The sequence below is a fragment of the Empidonax traillii genome, unplaced genomic scaffold (genome assembly GCF_003031625.1).
Source record: "Empidonax traillii isolate 1590-97213 ecotype Southwest subspecies unplaced genomic scaffold, ASM303162v1 scaffold201:size1909950, whole genome shotgun sequence".
Lineage (NCBI taxonomy): Eukaryota > Metazoa > Chordata > Aves > Passeriformes > Tyrannidae > Empidonax > Empidonax traillii.
The window spans coordinates 352,882-370,602 of NW_020955394.1; the positions used below are offsets into that span (position 1 = coordinate 352,882).

Here is a 17,721-nt window from a genome sequence, read left to right on the forward strand (position 1 = left end):
CGGCCGGGCAGCCGCGGCCCCGCGGGCCCAGCGCACATGTGCGGCCGCCCGGCACATGCTCACTGAGCGCGGCGCATGAGCAGAGGCGGCGCGGGGGCCATCGGACATCTTGGGCCGCCCCGCTCGGAGCGCGGAGCGGCACCCGGGGCGGGAGGAGCAGCCACCGCCCCCCCCCGCGCCGCCCGACCCGCCCGCCCCGCCGCTTCCCCCCCTCCCCTTCCCCCCACATCCCACCCCGGGCTGCTCAGAGCATCCCTCCGCCCCTCTTGCATTTGTGTTAATTCTTCTCAGAGACAAGATGGCAACGCCGGCGGCGGTAAACCCTCCCGGTGAGTAGCTGCCGCCTCGCCCCCCCACAAGTGGCACAACACGCCCCCACCGCAGGCTCTCGCACCCGCCCGGCTCGGCGCGGCCCCGCAGCCCCCGGGCCGGGCGGTCCCCGCCGCTCCTCCCGCCGCCCCCGCTGCGGGAGAGCCGGGCCAGGAGCACCCCCGGAGCCGGGAGCCCTGGGCGGGATCCTCGGGGATGAACAGTTTCGCATAAGCATCGCGGGCACAGGGCAGGAGAGGAGCGGGGTCGGGCAGCCGGGGCACCGCGCAGACCTGTGCCTGCCCCGGGAATGGGTAGGAACATTGGGTTTCCCCATGCCGGTAGGACGGACAGGTTTATTGTCGGGCGTGCGACGCCAAAACAGGGTGTTTGAAACTGACCGAGGGCACCTCGACGTGCGCCGTGTGTTTATTTTCTTTCCAAAGGATGCAGTAAATATTTTGTGTTAGTACGACGGTTCCTAAGAGAAGAAACTTACAAAAGAATTTCTCTTTGAATTTTTGCATGAGGGAAGACATTCCCTGACGTTTCGTTACGTGTCTGTGAGATGCAACATTTATTTTGTCGAGTACATGATGAAATAAAGTGAGTTTGGACGAAACGACATATTTTGGAGATGTACTTGGGTCAACTGAGTGTGAATCAACAGGTGTCTGACACCAAAAATAAGTGAGACAAGGTATCTTTCACTAGGCTCAGTACGAAGGAAAAGTGTTGTTATCAAAGGTCGATTCCTGTTTTACTTGTTTTAAGATGTGCTTGCTGTGTGTCATGTTTTGGAGAGCCAGGTTCAGTTCTGACAAGGGCTTGCTTGAGTAAATGCCAACTAATGTGTAAAGCTTGTTCATTAGATTAAATTCTTCTGTAGTTGGTAGTGTAGTTGTCATGCTGAAAGTAAATATTGTGATATAAACAATTAATTTGGTTCAGTAAGTGCCAAAAAAGTAGGCAGGAACTGATATTTGTCAATCAGATTGAGTTTTAATGTCAGAATTCTACATATTAAATAAAAATCAATATTTAATGGAAGGTTATTAAATTAATAATAGTTTCCAGGATACCATGTCGCACATGATAACGGAGAGTTTCACAGCGTGCACTCACAACTAGAAATCAGTGAGTGGTTTTGCAGACAGGGGAGGATACAAACAGCCTTTTTTGACTTGGGTTTGGTTTGTCATTCTTCTATCTGCTCCTCCAAGCTACACACTGAAGGAACAGCCCCAACTGCTTAGAGGTCAGTGCTGAAAGCGCTGAATTATAGCAGAGCCCGGTGTCCCTTTTGCACCAGCTCTTTCCGCTTTCTGTTTCCACCTGCCTGAAGCTGAAGCCACAGAATGATGTGGTTGCAGGAGGTACAGTGTGCATGGATTGCTTAGCCTCAGAGTACCATTGTTCTTCTGTGGCCACTTTGGGAAATGAGAGAGCGTTATGGGATTATGGAAGAAACTTTAAAAAAAAAGAGGGAAAGAAGAGCCGAGTGTGTTGTCTCTGTGCACCTCTGTGCATCTGATATGGTGAAAGTTGACTTGCAGTGTGGTCCTCAAACTCTCTGAAGCACAGATTGATGATCTGCCAGAAGGAAATGTGTTGGTTTCCTGAAGGGAACCAACATCTTCTGCAAGGCTGAGGTTGCAGAGCATCATTTCACTCCTTGTCTGGGTGGTTGGAATAGATCTGAGCTGAAAGACAAACTCGCTGGCTGTTAATGATCCTCCCACATTTTCTGTGTGTGAGAGTTGTCAGACGTAGCTGTGCATGGACAAAGTCAAAATGAGGGGCTTTTGAGCTGTGAGGAGAGGAGACCTTTGATCTGTAGCATAGTGCTGCATTTGCTCTATCATGGACAGCAGAAGACAGAGCTATGTGAAATACCTTGATTTGTGCTGTGGTTTTTTTTAAGTCATAATTTGTTGCTTCTGCTGTTTTTTTGGCTTAACTGCAAAGTGGTGCAGAGAAACAGTCAAAATCTGTAGCGAAATTATTTTAATCCTGCTGTTTTCTCGTGGGGACAGATCCTCAGCTGGAGGAACACCAAAGTAGCCCTGTTAGTGTTAGTGAAGCTGTGCTGCCTTGTGCCAGTTGACTTTCTGATCCGCAGTGTTAGGGGAGCACAATAGAGAGATTAACTTGTTAAGCATCTTTAATGATGATTAGAAATTACAATATGATTAAATTTTTATTAAGCAATCGTCTAGGGTTCTAATAACAGTTGATAATTTAGGCAGGACATTAGCTTGCAGCTACCACAATACAAATACAAGTGATTTTAGTCATATTCTAGGTAGTGGAATGGGGATTAGCGGAGACAGAAAAGCTGGGTGTTCTGTAACTCTGGAAAGTCTTTCAGTGTGGGATCTCTTGGTTCAGAACCATGCACTGCTCTGCAGCAGCTCTCATGTTAGATGCAGATTTATCCATTTTCCCTCTGTTCTTTTTTCACTGGTGAATTTGAGTTGGAGAAGTTCAACTTCCAGAAGTGGGAATGGGAGCAGTTGGCAGCCTGTCCAGGCTGGGGCTCGGGGGAGAGGGTCAGGGACTGAATTGTGGTGGAGGTCACACCACCTCTCTGGGCTCCCTGGGCTGTGTTTGATCTAAACTCATAGTTCTTTTTGATGAAGGTGTTTGTCCACAGCTGCAGCTGGACATTGCACTGACAAAAGTGGGGGAGATCTGTGAGATAGGCTTCTTCCTCTTCCTGCATGCTCAGCCTTGGGAATGGATCTGGTTAGAAGTACTTTGTTCGTTTGTTGTAATCTGGATGACTAACTGGAGTGTGAAACACAATACAGGTGTGTGGGAAGCTCATCTGCATTGGCACAAAGCATCAGAGTTAATTTATTTCCTCCTGAAATAAGATTGGCATATTAAATGAGATTTAAGAACAAAAAAATTGTGGGGGTGTAACAAGCATTTCATAAATTACTGCTTGCAGCAAAGTAACTTAGTGCCATGTCTGCTTTAAAAGTGTGTATTCTTGGTATGCAAACTTTGTCCATAATTGTTAATACTCTGGGGTCAAACTTTGGTTAACTTGTATGTGATGTGGTTCTTGTATTAGCCAAGTTGGGTTAAAAACATAAAACTCTAAATGAATTTAGGATTTTCTTTTTTCTGAGACATTACCTGGTCCTAGGTAATGAGTTCCAGTCTGGCTCAGTCCGATGTGCGAGCAGCAGCTTTCTGCTCTGGTCAGGTGATGTGAAATGAACTGTTTGTATCCTTTCGGTCCTTCCTGGTGAGATATCCCTGTGGATTGCCAAAATACCACAAATTCAAAAGTCAAGTTAGGAGAAATCATGAGATTTTTGAGTTTATCCATAGTTACCTTAAAGGGAAGATCCCTTAGGATGCATTTTTGGTTATGTTTTAAGATTTTGGGAATCCTTAGGGGTATACTCTTATATTTAGTTGAGAAAAAACCCCCAAACCTGCGCTGTTCACGTAATCCCTAAAGCTCCTTTTAATGGTTTCTTTTTAAGCAGAGAGTCCAAAATCCAAAGGGTATGGAGAACAACATGTCCTCAAAAGGGCATCTAGCAGAGACGTCTTAAGATGGTAGGAATGAGAGAAAAGAGTTGCTGGGGCTTAAGAGACGACTATTACAACCACAGCACAAGGGGTACTTCTAGCCAATGGCTAATCCAAGATATAAAAAAAATGGGGTTGTAACTTGAAGAAAGATTATTAAATAAGCTCTCTTTACTTTCAGTTTGTAATGAGTTAACAGCAGTTTTTATGTCATATCAGTGAAAGCTTGTAACTCAGCCCTGCATCTGAGCTCTTGTTTTAGGCAAGTGCACTGGGTTGTGGGAGTTGGGTTTGGTTTGTATGTGTTTGTTTGACTTGGGAGTTTAGTGGAGATAAATCATTCTCCTGTTTCAGCTGGACATTCTGAGAACCAAATAACTTGTTACCCAGCTTTACATTTGCACTCAAGTTATTGAGATTTTAAGTGCTGTGGATGAATTTTCTTAATGCTACCCATTCCATATTCCCATAAGGAACTGGCTTTCTGAAGCTGACAATCTGGCCATTCTGCAGCTTTCATACAGCTTAGAAATGGATCATTAAAAAAAAAAAAAGGATCTACTTCAGTGTATTAGGTTTTGAAATTGTCTGTTCAACTCGTAGCCCAAAAGTTCTTGTGTTATATTGTTGCAGTTCTGCCCTTCATTCCAATGCAGCCTATCCAGTAAACCAAGAAATCAATTTCACAGCATCCTGAGAAGTAAATGGAGTGTTCTAGTGATGTTCTAGTTATAATGAGTTCTGATGTTTCTGGGATGCAAAAAAGTAGTCTTCATTCTAAGATAAAGCTGAATAAAAAGGGCTCAAAAATAGAACACTCATTAGCTAATGGGAGTTTTGCGTTGCAGATCTTTTTGTTCTCGTGTTTGTATAGTTTTTGTGCTGCAGAATTGGTCTGTAATTCAGTCAAACTATGAGGTGCTAGTGCCTCTTGAATTGTTCCATGATAATGTTTTGTCCTTCAGGACTGCTTACTGAACAGTAGCTGGCACTGAAGAAATGTTTGTTTGTTTTTTTTTTTTTTTTTTTTTTTTTTTTTTTTTTTTTTTTTTTTTTTTTTTTTTTTTTTTATAATTCTAATATATAGGTATAATAAAAGATTTCATTTTGGGATATCTCTTCTATCACAGAATAGTTATTTAAAATTTGCATAAGTAGCTTGTGGTTAGTTCCAAATATTTTTTCCAAGTAGAATAATGTTTCCCCGTGCCTCTAATAAAAACGCAAAACAAAAGAGATATTGCTGATTTCTGTAATACCATATGGTGTTGCTGATTTTTCTTACCAGTAAGGAAAATTGCAATAGAGATTAGGTAGCAAAGGGGAAAAAAAATAGGCTTTTCAAAGCAGGCAAAATAACCCTGTTGATGTAGTGATTATTGTTATTAAGAGGGCAGAAATGGGGCTGTCATTATGAAGATGTATTCAGAGATTATGCTTAAATGGTTGTGAAGATCAGATATGTGTGTCGTTTAGAGTAATTTTGGGGGGCTTACTGCTTCATAACTGACAAGCAAGAATGGAAAATGCGTTAATTCAGTGCTACCTGCAGAAATTACAATGTTATTAAAATATGCAGTAGAAAAGGGAAAGAGGGATCTTGAGTTTAAGAGATGGGAATTTAGATCTCGGGTCTTCTTGTAGATCTGTGGCAGATTTTCCAGTCTATCTATAGCAAAGTGTCTTTGGCTGGCCAGCAGTATCTAGAGATGGATGAATCAGCTCAGGATGAGCTGTTCTGTCTGGCCAGCTCTGTGGAGTGCAGAGATGCTGCCTTGGATGCAGAAGTGTGCACACACCAACCCAAGCTACAGGCTTTTCTGACTGTCAGAGTGTTCTCAGTAAAGGTTATGTGGGAAAGAAATCTGCAAAGACAGAGGTGCTACTTTACTATTCTGTAACGTAGTTTGCGCAAGAACTTCGATTTGCTGGACGATACGGGCAAAAAAATGTGACGTTCCAGAAATCGTGGGTGGGCGCTCGCTGTGCAGACCATTGGTACAGTTTACTCCTTGCTTACACTGTTTTCTTTGTTCAGCTGTAAAGCGTTTCCTGTCACCCCATCTGTATCAATCATTCTGTCAAGTGAGGAAAGGAAAAATTTTGTGAGGCTGCCTTTGTACAGTTCAGTTACCTTTTGATTATAATCCGAATAAGATAAATGCACATTGTTAGCAAAGCAAAAACTTAAAAAAAAAAATAAATCATTCTTTGCCTTCCATTGCTTTAAAAAAAAAAAAAAACATGTGAAAATTAATGGATTGATCAAAGCCACATGGACCAAATACCCACTTTTTGGCTACTCCAGAAAGAACTACTTTGTCACAAAATGTTACAGGATTCCAGCAAAATCTGGCCTTTAAAGTGCAGAAATTGTGTGGTTTGAAACTGCAAGGAGAAACAGAATTTTTTGACGAGAGCTGGTTCAAACCTTAGTTTGGGTAGTCAGAATTTCATATTTCTCAGTTTTATTGTTTATGTGGATTAATGTCTGTAGTCATGCGATCAGCAATGAATTAGAAGCTGTTTTCAAGATAGATGTAATTTCCATTTTTTTGTACCCAAAGCACGCTGGTCTTCCTTGAGCAAAGCCATCTGCGCAGGGAGAAAGAGAAATCCTTTGTTTTGGATACTCTACATATTGATGAATGTTTCTAAACTTTCCCCATCCTCTCCTTTTTGGCAGTTTTTTTTTTTTTTTTTTTTTCCACCCCCATTTTTCCTGTCTTTAATATTTCTGTCCTAAAGTTTCAATCCTGCTTTCCACACTTAGGTGCCTCTACCTTTCTCACAGCTCCTGTAAGTACCATATTTTCTCTGTGGAGCTGTGCTGAGCTTTGTATTGACTTCTCAGTTAGTTTTGTTTAAATGTAAATGAATCCTGGCATTCTACTGGTGCTACTCCCAAGTCTTTCAACAGCTTATAAATTCAGATGCTGTTCTGTAGGGAGCATCTGAAGTCCCCCTTAGAAAAAAGTGGTACTTTTCTGTTGTAAGTAGCGACTGTGCTGCCTTCTGTGTAACCCAGCAGGTACTGTAAGGTATAATCACTTGGCTCAAATTAGGAGCCTCTATTAGCTTGCATCTGCCCTAGATGGGTATGTGTTGCTGTTTTGTTCAAGGACAGCTCATAATATTCATTTCAAATGCTTAGATTTGGGCTGCTGCAGGTTTTTCTCATCTGAATGTCAACTGCATGTGACATATAGAATAATATAAAATAATTATGATTTTTTTCTCTAATCAAGCAAAAGGGTTGTTGAATTGTTTAATTACTGGCTTTGCCAGCATGCAGATGGAAAGGCTTTTCAGGTAAGTTGCTCATACAAAATGCCTAAAATGGATAGTAATTAACAACTGGCTCTTCATTGGTATGTTAATTATGCTGCCATTTGTCCTGGTGCCTGTCGTTCTTTAAATGTTCAGTTACACTGAACTGAAGCGTTCACTTCCTGGCAAACACAGAATGTATCAGAACAGTTTGACTCTCAGATATATGCAAATATTTTATGGGAAGAGGCATGCCAGTAAATCACTGAGCTGCAAAGAACAAAAACACTGCATATTTGTATTCTTCAGAGGTAAAAGCAAAACCTGTTTCTGAGGAACATGCAGGCCTGATTTTGAAAAATGGTCTCTAATGCTTTCCCAATAGCAATCCAGAACACAATTCCATGCAAGTAGGTCATTTTAGGGGCTTGTTACTGCTGGCTCTTTCTATTAGTAAAGGTAGGTGGACAGCTGGGTGCTGTTAAATGCCCTTGAAATGCATATACTTTAAAACTTCCATATCCTGAATTAAAAAAATCAAACTGGAATAGAAATACTTTGAAAACTTGGGATAAAAATGATTATTTTGAATGCAAGGAGAATTAAAGTAACTTCTTGTGAATAGATCACAATATCAAATGTTATTTAACTTAAGAGTTTAATTCTTTAGAGAATGCAGATTGTCTTCTGTTTTCTGGACAGTACTTTGCAAAGTGCATCCCCAGTCTCTGTGTACTACTGCAATAAATAATAGGCTGCATCTGATATGCCTCCAGGTCATTCAGTAATGTCCTGGAGAGGGACAGGCTGCTGAAGTTATGTGGCTGACCAGCATGTGAGCATGAGTCTAGTTAGTATTTTAATTTGCTAAGCTGCCAAATGCAAAGTGGTTAATCTGCCCAAGGCACGGTGACCCTCAGCAGGTGGCAGAAGTCAACCCCTGAAATGAGGTGCTGATTGTAACAGTAGCTGTGGGAAGTGGATTATAGTAATAAAAGTAGCTATAAAATGGCACTAGCTACTGTGTATCGCTGCCCTCTGAGTCATGTTTCATCTTTTAATAGACAAAAAAATGTTGCTGTTGGTTCTGCAGAGCCCACATGGGCATGGGTGAGCTGGATTTCCATTGTGTTGTGTCCAGGGGAGTTGCTAGCAAAGTTCCCAGCTCAATACTGAGTTCAGCTTTAAAGACTTACAATGCTGTTACCTAGAAAAGCTTGTTTTGAAATGCTAAATTCTCATGTTTGCAGCCACTGAGAGGCAGCTCATTTAGCATCAGTCTGGGGAGGCTTCCCTGGGAGAGAATTTGGGAAAAGAGAGGCCAGTCTGATGACTGCTCCCGTGAGTCATGCTCGTGTAATAGTGTTTGGGGACACCAGTGGTTTCCTCAGATTTAATTTTATTTTTTTTTAAAGCATTTTTAAGAGATCCCCTGGCCTTCTGCATATAGCTGGCTCACCCCAAAAATGCTGTGCCCTTTCTGTAGCGCGTAGTGGTTTGACCAGTAAAAAACAAGGCTGTATAATGAAAACTTCCCTTTATTTTAATGAGATTTTCAGTGGCCTTAGAAATATAATGGCAAATTATTGGAACTATGTAAAGATTTAAGGATTTCTAAAGTATAAAATTTCCTCTGCTAATTTTTTTTTTTTGTTTTTCATAGGCAATGTTCCTGGTTTATGGAAAAAAAAAGAAAGAAAAAATAAGTTTAATTTGCTGTGTAATCAGGTTTGTGGGAACAGCAATTGCATCTTAGTTACAGTGTATTTTTGCTTACCACTGAAAGTCTGAAATATGCATTTTCATTGTTGAAATTAAAGTAAATGAACCGTTGCTAAGAAAAATGCGGGAGTATTTTCAAACTCTTTTGTGAGGACTGGGAAATAAGAATCCGTTCTGACTGCATGAGGACGTTAAAAAGGTATACTCAAGCCCTAATAATTATTCATCAGATCTTTTCCTTAAGACATCTTAGCAGACCAGAATTTCTGTGAAAATAACTTTGGGGTATTCAGCCCTTCATTGGCTGTGAAACTGCGTTTACGTGGCAGAGGTGTCTGTCTGTCTGTCTGTCTGCACTGCAGGAGGATTGATCCTCCTGCCCATTGGGTTCTGACCATCCATGATCCTGAGCAGGCACGAGGTGTTGAGGACATGTTTTATTCTGCCTCTCCAGTCATAGCAGGGATCTCCAGCAAAGGGGACAGGGGACTGCCAGAATTAAGAATCTCTTAAGTGAACAATAACAGTCTTCCCCAAACGCTGCGTGCTGAGGCCTACGGAGTCCAAATTTCCCAGTTCCAAAACACCTTAAGATGTGTAATATCTCTGTAGATTCCCTGCCATCTCTGAGTTCAAGTTGGTCCAAGTGGAGCTATTTCACTGGAACTGGATTCTCACTAAGAACAAAACATTCTGGATCACACTTGTGCTACATGAACCAAAAATAGCCCATTACAGACATTTTAGAGTTAAGTATAAAATTTCCATTGTGGATACTTACAGAATAAGACAGCAATAGAGAATTTTCTTTCTTCTTTGTTGATGGTAGTCATTGTGAAGTACTTGGGTGTGTATGAGTCTTTGGGTTCCTTGTAGTTTATTCAGGCTTGAGGCTTGGGTCTTGAATGATCTCAGCTGTTGGGTTGTTTTTCTTCAAAGTTAAACCTGAGTGTTTCTGGACTTTCTCTACTCTCTGATGTCTTCTTGATACACCAAATAAACCTGTGCCTTTCTGAGATACAGTCGTTCTTTTGCCTAAATATATGTTGAAAGATACTCTTTCACTCTTCAGACAAGCTAACATCATATGTTTCCTGACTCAAGACTCAATCTTACTTTTTTAATGGTCCTCCTTTCTGCTTCAGAACCCTTTGGTTCTGAACTGTAAATGATCTTTAACATTCTAGTGAAAGCTGCCAGTGCCAGTATCTTTGCTCTTCAGACTTGCCCCTTTTGTTTCTTGTGTTTCTCCCTCCAGGTTTCATGCATGTTTTAAAAAAAGGAGGCATGCAAATGTATAAGTAATGTTTGAGGTTAGGCAGCTGTAGGACGGCATTGTAAATGAAATCTTAGCGCTGGTGTACAAGAGCTGAATTAAAAGATGGGTGGTTTTACTTGTTGGCATTTCGGTTGAGTAGAGTTGGAGATGTGTGTGTGGGTGGAAAGAACATTAACATGAAGTTCATGCTGAATTATGTTTTGCTTGAGGAAAACTATTCATTAGTCTCATAGCTGGCACATGCCTCTTTATTCCTTCTCTAAAGTAGTATCTGACGGCTTTGATGAAAAGGTTGATATGACATTAAGGAATTGGTTCTGCCTCATCAACTGATGATGTGCGAAAGCCTTCCTGCCCTTGGCAGAGCTGAACGAGCCACAGGCACCATGCCAGTCCTCACTTTGCTCTAGGAAGGGCATCCATGTGGTGAATGGTTCAGGGGGTGAGGAGTCTTGGCTCCATCTCTGGGTGTTACCTGTTGGGGTTAATGACATTGTATCCAAGTTCAGCTCCAGAGCTTGTTGTGTCTCCACCTAAGCCCCTCTGTTGGTACTGTTTTTTTAAGATGGTCTTCAGGACAAAATGTTCTTTCATCATTGCTAAATTTAAAGTGGATGTGGTGATTATGAATAAGAATTTCAAAGACCAGTAATTTGTCACTGTGCAGGAAAATTCTTGGCTGTTAACAAACTGGCTGCAAATTTCCTGTGTGCCACTGGCTGTCTCGTGTCTGAGAACTGAGCAGGGAAAGAAGGCAGGCTGGTGGTACAGGCACAGGACAGGGCTCAGGTTTACTACAGACTTCCTGCTGAACCTCTGACAAGTAACGTTTGCATGCCACAGTTAAATCATGTGATTTTTGTTTTCATTTCTCTCACCTCCAGTTTGCATGTTCTATTTATAAGACTGTGTATTCTGGGATGCTTTTTTCATTTTGTCTCATAAAAGTGACATATTTATGGGAGAGTGTGAACTGCCTATCCTGGAGCAAGCAGAGAATATTTTCTTTTTCATTGTGATGTCCTAATTGATAATGTTTTAATAATAGACTTTTGCTGCAATCGCATTTGTGTTGGATTAGCAGAAATTTTTTCTCCCTTTGGGAAAGAGCAGAGATAAAAAAGCAGAATATGTAGCTTCTTTCTCACTGGAAACAGCAGTTACTATTTATTCCAGGTGCATGAATAACCATTAATTTGTATTTTCTTTGCAGAGTAGATGCGATATTTGGATAATGTGCTTTTTAAGTGCCTTAGCAGAATATACACTTGATGGATAGTTATTTCAGTGCTGAACTAGCAACTATCCACCTGGCTTTAAAGTATTAATACAGGTTTTACAACTTATTTCTTGTTGACTTAATGGTTGTTTTCGACACTTAATTTGCCTTTGAAAACACATTAGTTTATTCTCATCCAGTTACTGTTTGTATTAAGACTGAGAGGAAAATGTATGTTGCATCATACACTGAAGAAATGATCAAACTAAATGAAAAATACAGTTGCACTGAGTGAAAATCGTGAGATAGTTTTCAAGTGTGTGTTGTGTGTTTGCAAGTTGAATTTGCAAGTAGGAAAATGAGGATATTTGGTTAGTGGACTAACTCAAACTGCTCTTTAATTCAAGTCAACGAGCTGTCACTGGAAATAAATACATTTCCAGAAATCAAATCATGATTCTTTCTAATGTTCAAATATAAATCATAAAGTATTTGTCATGATTTCTTGGTAAACGCATTTGGCTGCCACTGGATGTTTGCTTTGTTGTGCAGGTTCCCTGTAGTTGCTGGAACCTGGTCACCCAGTCTGGAATTCAGACTAATCGTGTGTGTCCTGTGTACTTGTCTGGGCCGCTCTTCAGTCAGCAAATAGCAAAGCAAAAACCTTAGTTTGGTCAATATTTACAGACAAATAATAAGCTTGTTTTTTGACAAACATCCAGTTTGTTTACAGGGAGGCTTTTTTCAGTATCATTCTTCACTTCTGTATTTGATATATCCACAGAACTGTGTGTATACTTTTGGGAGCAAGTGGCTTGTAATGGATGTCAAGTCATGTTTAATATGAACATGGTGACATGGAAAAATAATGCTTTGTTGTTATATGCTTTCTTTGTTTGGTAGTTCACTGGTAGAACATCCAGTGAATTCTTGTATGCTGTAATTCTTGGAAAGCAGTGAGAGCCTGGCCTTTACTGGTTGCTTATTGAAAGTCTAGCAGAGCCTACCTGGAAACAGCATTTTCTCTCTTATTTTAAAATTAGTAATTTTAGAAAGCAAAGTGTGAAATTCAGTATTATAAAAGCTATTCAGGAAATAGCTCTATGAAGAAATTAATCATTAAAAAAATTTCGAAAACTCATGAGAGATTTTTGGCTGTGTAGTAATCCTAAAATAACACTAAGAAATCTTGGAGTTATGCAGCAGAGCATAGCATTTGGTATTTTTTATGTGCCATAATGATGGGCTGTGCTATTTGGAGCATTTTTGTGGGAATGAAAAATTCTAGAATTTAATGGGGAAAAAAAATAAAAGTGCAAATGCAGCCTGTGAGCTTTTGGTGGTGGTGGTTGGTTGGTTTGGTTTGGGTGTTTTTGTTGTTGTTGTTGTTATTTGCAGACATGAAAAATACAATGAAATTACCCAAAAGGCAAAATGTTCTAAAAAGCATTTAGTGAAGGGGCAGTAAAAGGTAGAAAAATCACTAAGACTTTAATTGTAATTTTCTTGGGGTTTTTGTTTGTTTGTTTGTTTGTTTGCAGAAAAATTCATTGTTCGGGAAACTCATCTGCAAGGATGAGGGTAGCTGCTAATATGGTTGGTATATCACAACAGTTCAGACTTCAGAAGATGTTCTGAAGGTTGTCCTTGGTGGGAGGTTAAACTGAGCACATCCAGATCACTGAGAGGTGCCAGATTAGCACTGTGGGAAGACTGGGCTACTCTTTTGAGGTAACTTTTTGAGGCTCAGTTCAGTTTGAATCTGAAATTTTCTTATCCCCAGCCCTTTTCCCATGGTCTAAAGGCTGGACTATAATGTTTCATAAACTGGGCCTGGAGTTTGGAGAAGTGGTGGTTTGTAGTAATAGATTACACAAGCAGCCTGTTCAGTTGTACATCTTACTTGAGCCATGTAAGGCTTTCGATCCTTGTTGCTACTATGGGAAAGTGGGGTTGGTTGTTTTCTCCCTTCTTTAGGGGGGAAAAAAAATAAATGTTAACCAGAAAATCTTCTTTGACCTACTGGAAGTTTGGGCAGGGATAAAATGAACTGAGTATTTACTATGCTCAGGCTCAGGCTGGGTTTTTGAAATGAAGTTAAATGTGGGGTTTTTCCCCCTGCAATTTTTAGACAGAGAATGCTGCATCAGAAATTGTGAGGAAAGGAAAAAATACTAAACCACACACTATTTTTAGAATGTGTTTCGTAATGGATTGTTATTTTCTTTTTAAGGTATTTCACATAATTATTCTTATTCTTACTAATAAATTGGGGTATGGAAACACCTGAAAGGCCAGTTAATTATTGTAACATCAAATAAGCATCATTTGCTTGTTGATCAAGCAGAACTGAAGTCATTAGTGCTATCAATAGAATGCTGTTTAATGAAAACAATAGCATTCTGATTACCTAACAGTGCCCAAGGACACTGTAAATATACTGATAATTAAGTATTTGGTGATGCAAATTGCTGTTCTGAATGAAATTTAAAATTAACATGCCCTTCTGAGGCACTCTTAAAAATCTTCGTAACAAATAATCAAGGCATTTGAAGGACATGAGTAAGTAATTTTCAGTGAGTAATTTAAATCAGAGTGGTCTGCATTTTACATCTTTGTAGTTGGGCCGTGTTGTTCCTGAGCTTTCTGCAGCTCGTGGAGAGTGAATGTCCTGGTTTCTGTGGGTGAACCACAAACACCTCAGCTCTTTGACCCCATCTTGGTCAGTGGCTTGCAGGGCAGCTGGTGGGTCACCACTGCTGTGGTGGGTTTGGTGTGACGTAGTTTGACAGTCACCTGTTCCTCAGAAATAGGATGTGCAGAACTTTCATGGTCTTCCTAAACAGCCCCTCCATGACTTGGCTCACTCAGGTGACGACCAGAGAAGATTCCTCCTGCTCTGCTGTATTAAGCAGGTCAGGTGCGACCAATTCTGTCTCGATCTGGCTCTTTGGATTTTCAAATTTTTAAATTTAGGATAAATTTTATGAATACTTGCACTTGTGAACCTAAACAATGTTTTCTCAATGAAAATCGGTTGAGCCAAGTCATGGAATGATTTCAGTCACAAAAACATCTTTCTGCTCATTATTTAAAAAATATCTTGACAGAGTTTTTGCAATGTGAACCAGAAGTTATCATCATAAATACTGCCTTGAATGCACATGAAATCTCCTGACTTCTACTGTAGTTAACAGAAAATAAGGACAAGTGATGTTGGCAATGACTTTCATGTGAATTTTGTGCGTTTCTGGGTAGAGAGAAAAAATGTAAAATTGTTGAGAGAAGACATTAGATTCCTTGGAAGGTTAGGCTCTGTCCCTGATCTGCATTTGGGTAAGATCCAGATGGTCAGTGTTGTAGACAGATTTATTACCAATTAGCTTTATTTCTTTGTGTATTTATAGCTGTTGTTGTGTTATGATGTAAACTGGGGCACTACAGTGTTGATCTCGGTGGGTTTTTTTCTTGTGTATATCACAGTAAGTATTTTAATAGCAGTTTCAAAAAAATTTCCATAAATTGGCAGTTGAACTTGTAGATGAACAAAATAGATCTGTGATCAAGCAGTGATACTGTTTGAAATCCATACCAGCTTCTATTGCTGCAAAATAGTTGCTAGTTAGATAGTAAGAAGCCAGACTTCTTGATATAAAATCATAGAAATGTTATTTTAAAATAAATAGTTTGAATATGAAAAAATGAAAGCTTAAATGATGTCATAGTGCATATAAACTATCAAGCAGCTACTGTTGTTTTTATTTATTTATCATAAAACAGTTGCATAGGACTTTATAAAAGGAAATTTACTTGCAAACATTTTTGACAATTATATAATAGGGAGGGGAAAAAAGATGAGTTTGAGGAAGGACAGATAGCAGTGATGGTATAAAACAAATAATGAGTGATCTAGAGCAAAGGTACACAATGGAAAAGGCTTGATTTGATTGCTAATAAAATAAATTATAGTGGTAATTGGCTAATTGCTTATATTTGCAGAAGAAACACACTTAAGGAATATTCATGTCCACTGCTCATGATGTAAAAACGTGCTGTCCTGTCCCAAAAGTAAAATTTTTCAAGCCCAGCTTGTCTTTTCCAGCACTGGCCAAAAGCAGGTCATTCAAGGAGCGTAAAATCAGAAGCAGCATGTGTGGTGCTTCCCCTGGGCACCATCCCACCCTTCAGCCATGTGTGACTCAGAGGCTTCTTGAGACAGGCATGACACTTGATTTGTAGAGCTCAGTGAATTTCCTCTCCACAATTTTGGACAGGCTCTACTAAACCCCATACAATTTTCTGGCATCCTCGGGTTCCCATTGCAGGGAGTTTGAGGCATCCAGAGATAATTGTGGCTGGTCAGGAAGACTTGGCAAGAATAGTAAGGGTGTGGAAGATATAAAAGGTGACAAGGGAGAAGTTGTGGGACAGTCTGACTGTAGCTGAAATAGTTTGTGTTGCCCTTGAGGAGTGGACTGGCTTGGGGTGACTCCCAGGAGGGGACAAGCAATGCAGTGGGAGAAGGAATTTAGGTTTACTCTTCTGTTTTATCTGTGTAGTCATGAGGGTGGCCAGCAAGGGATGTGATGTTGTGCAAGGCAGGAGATGAGGAGTGGTTGGATGACAGGGTTTATCTTTCTGTATTGACAGAAATCTTAGGAATGCAAAGGCAGATGTGACAGAACATGTCCATAACTGAAATCACAGTAAAGCTGATGGTATAGTGGTGTGGGTTCTTTTTTTTTAACTTGCACTTGAACAAATTGAGAGTTATCCAGTTGGCTCTTTGCATGTTTACTGAGCAGCATGCATTTTAGCAGGACCTTTAGCAATTAGTGATAATCTTGTGGGGCAGGGCCACGTGCAAGTGTTTTGCTTAATTCAGTATTATTATGCCTGGCTTTAGTGTAGCTTCAGCTGGTCTTGCAGCTTCCACTTCACCTCCTGATGTTTTACTGGATGAAACAGGGCAAGTGTTCTGTTTCAAAAAGGGAAAAAATTGTTCTGTTCGTGAATTTCTAATTGAATGCCAACCAAAGCAAGGTAAATGAAACAGACTTGTTAAATGAAGAATTAATGGACTGAGTGTGATCTGTCTCTGTGAAACTTGAAAGAAAGTCACTGCAGTTTATTATTTTTTCCTGGTGTTTGTTTGCTCAGGCTGGGCATATGCTTTCATAGTTTGAGTGAGTTCATTAGTGGGTCAGCTTTGGGCAGTTCTGCATAACAGAACAGCCATATATGCTATTTGCTAGGTCTGATGCTAAGTAAAAAGTATGGAAAATAACATTGAATGTTACCTTCTGTTTCTTGCACACAGCTTATAATTATGCAGTTATTTTTGGCAAATACAAAATGTCAGAGAAGGAGAGAGAATCACCATTCATTTCAAATGGAAATGATGCATAGTTTAGGGAGCTTTGTTTTTTGGTAATTTACTTAGTACTTTTGCCATGTGTCACTAATATCGACCAAAATGATGTCAATAAAACCATGGAAAATTAATGCAGGAGACAATTAAGTGTAGAATTATGTTTTATCAGTGAATGATCATGTGTATAGTGGACGAAGACCAGTCAGGTTCCCATTCAGACACCTCAAATGGTCCTGTTGCTGTTGACTACAGTTTTACAGTGACCCTTCACGTAAGGACCTGCTTTCTTTCTTTTAATAATGTTTCCATCAATCCTGAAATAGCCTTTCAAAGCCAGATTTTCATCCTCTCTGCAAACTGGCCTTTTACAATTGCTGCCCTACTTCCCTGCACAATTTGCATATTCAGTTTCCCACTTGTGACTATTTATACCTGAGGCACTTGCCAAGTGCTGGAGGCTCAGGTTGTGTTTTCAGTGTGAGTCTACCCCAGGTCCTTGGAGTTGCTTCTAGCTCCCTTTCTCTCATGCAGTTCCAGAACCTGGTTGTGAGAAGAGCTTTCCTTCTAATGCATCGTTACATTGTAATCGTGGTCCAGACCTGGGCACTGTTCTGATTGTGCTAAAGCCCCCACTTCTGCAGTGAGAAAGATTGTCAAATTTTAGAGGCAGGCCAGGTGCTTAAGTTCAGGTGCATTTTCAAGTTCATTCTGCAGTGCAGGTACAAGCCCTGTTTTAATTCTGAGAGGACTTATTGTTTTCTAAGACTAGAGACATGCTTTCAGAACAGGAGCCATATAAGCCTCTTTTTTAGCCTTTCCTCCTTGTTTTGAATTCCAGCAAACTCTTTTGATGGGAATGGTCATAGTTTGGCAGGACTTGTCAGCAGTTGGATGTATTGGCTTATTAGAGGGAGTACAAGGAATAGTTCACTTCAGTCAGAGGCTGAATAGGTCAAGAAGAGATAACAAGGAATAATGAATAAGAAGTGGAAAAAT

The 17,721-nt window shown here is 40.3% G+C and overlaps 1 protein-coding gene across 3 annotated transcripts in view; it reads left to right on the plus strand.

Moving 5' to 3' along the window:
• The first annotated feature begins 122 nt into the window (after positions 1–122).
• The window catches only part of ARNT2 (aryl hydrocarbon receptor nuclear translocator 2), a 98,580-nt gene continuing 80,981 nt past the window's right edge, over positions 123–17,721 (plus strand). For 2 of the 3 annotated variants that reach the window (XM_027887006.1, XM_027887010.1), the window contains exon 1: positions 124–329. In XM_027887006.1, coding sequence (XP_027742807.1) covers positions 299–329 — 31 coding nt within the window. In that variant the 5' untranslated portion in view covers positions 124–298. Of the gene's footprint in view, positions 330–17,721 lie in introns of all 3 variants that reach the window. The other variant, XM_027887008.1, reaches the window with a different exon arrangement.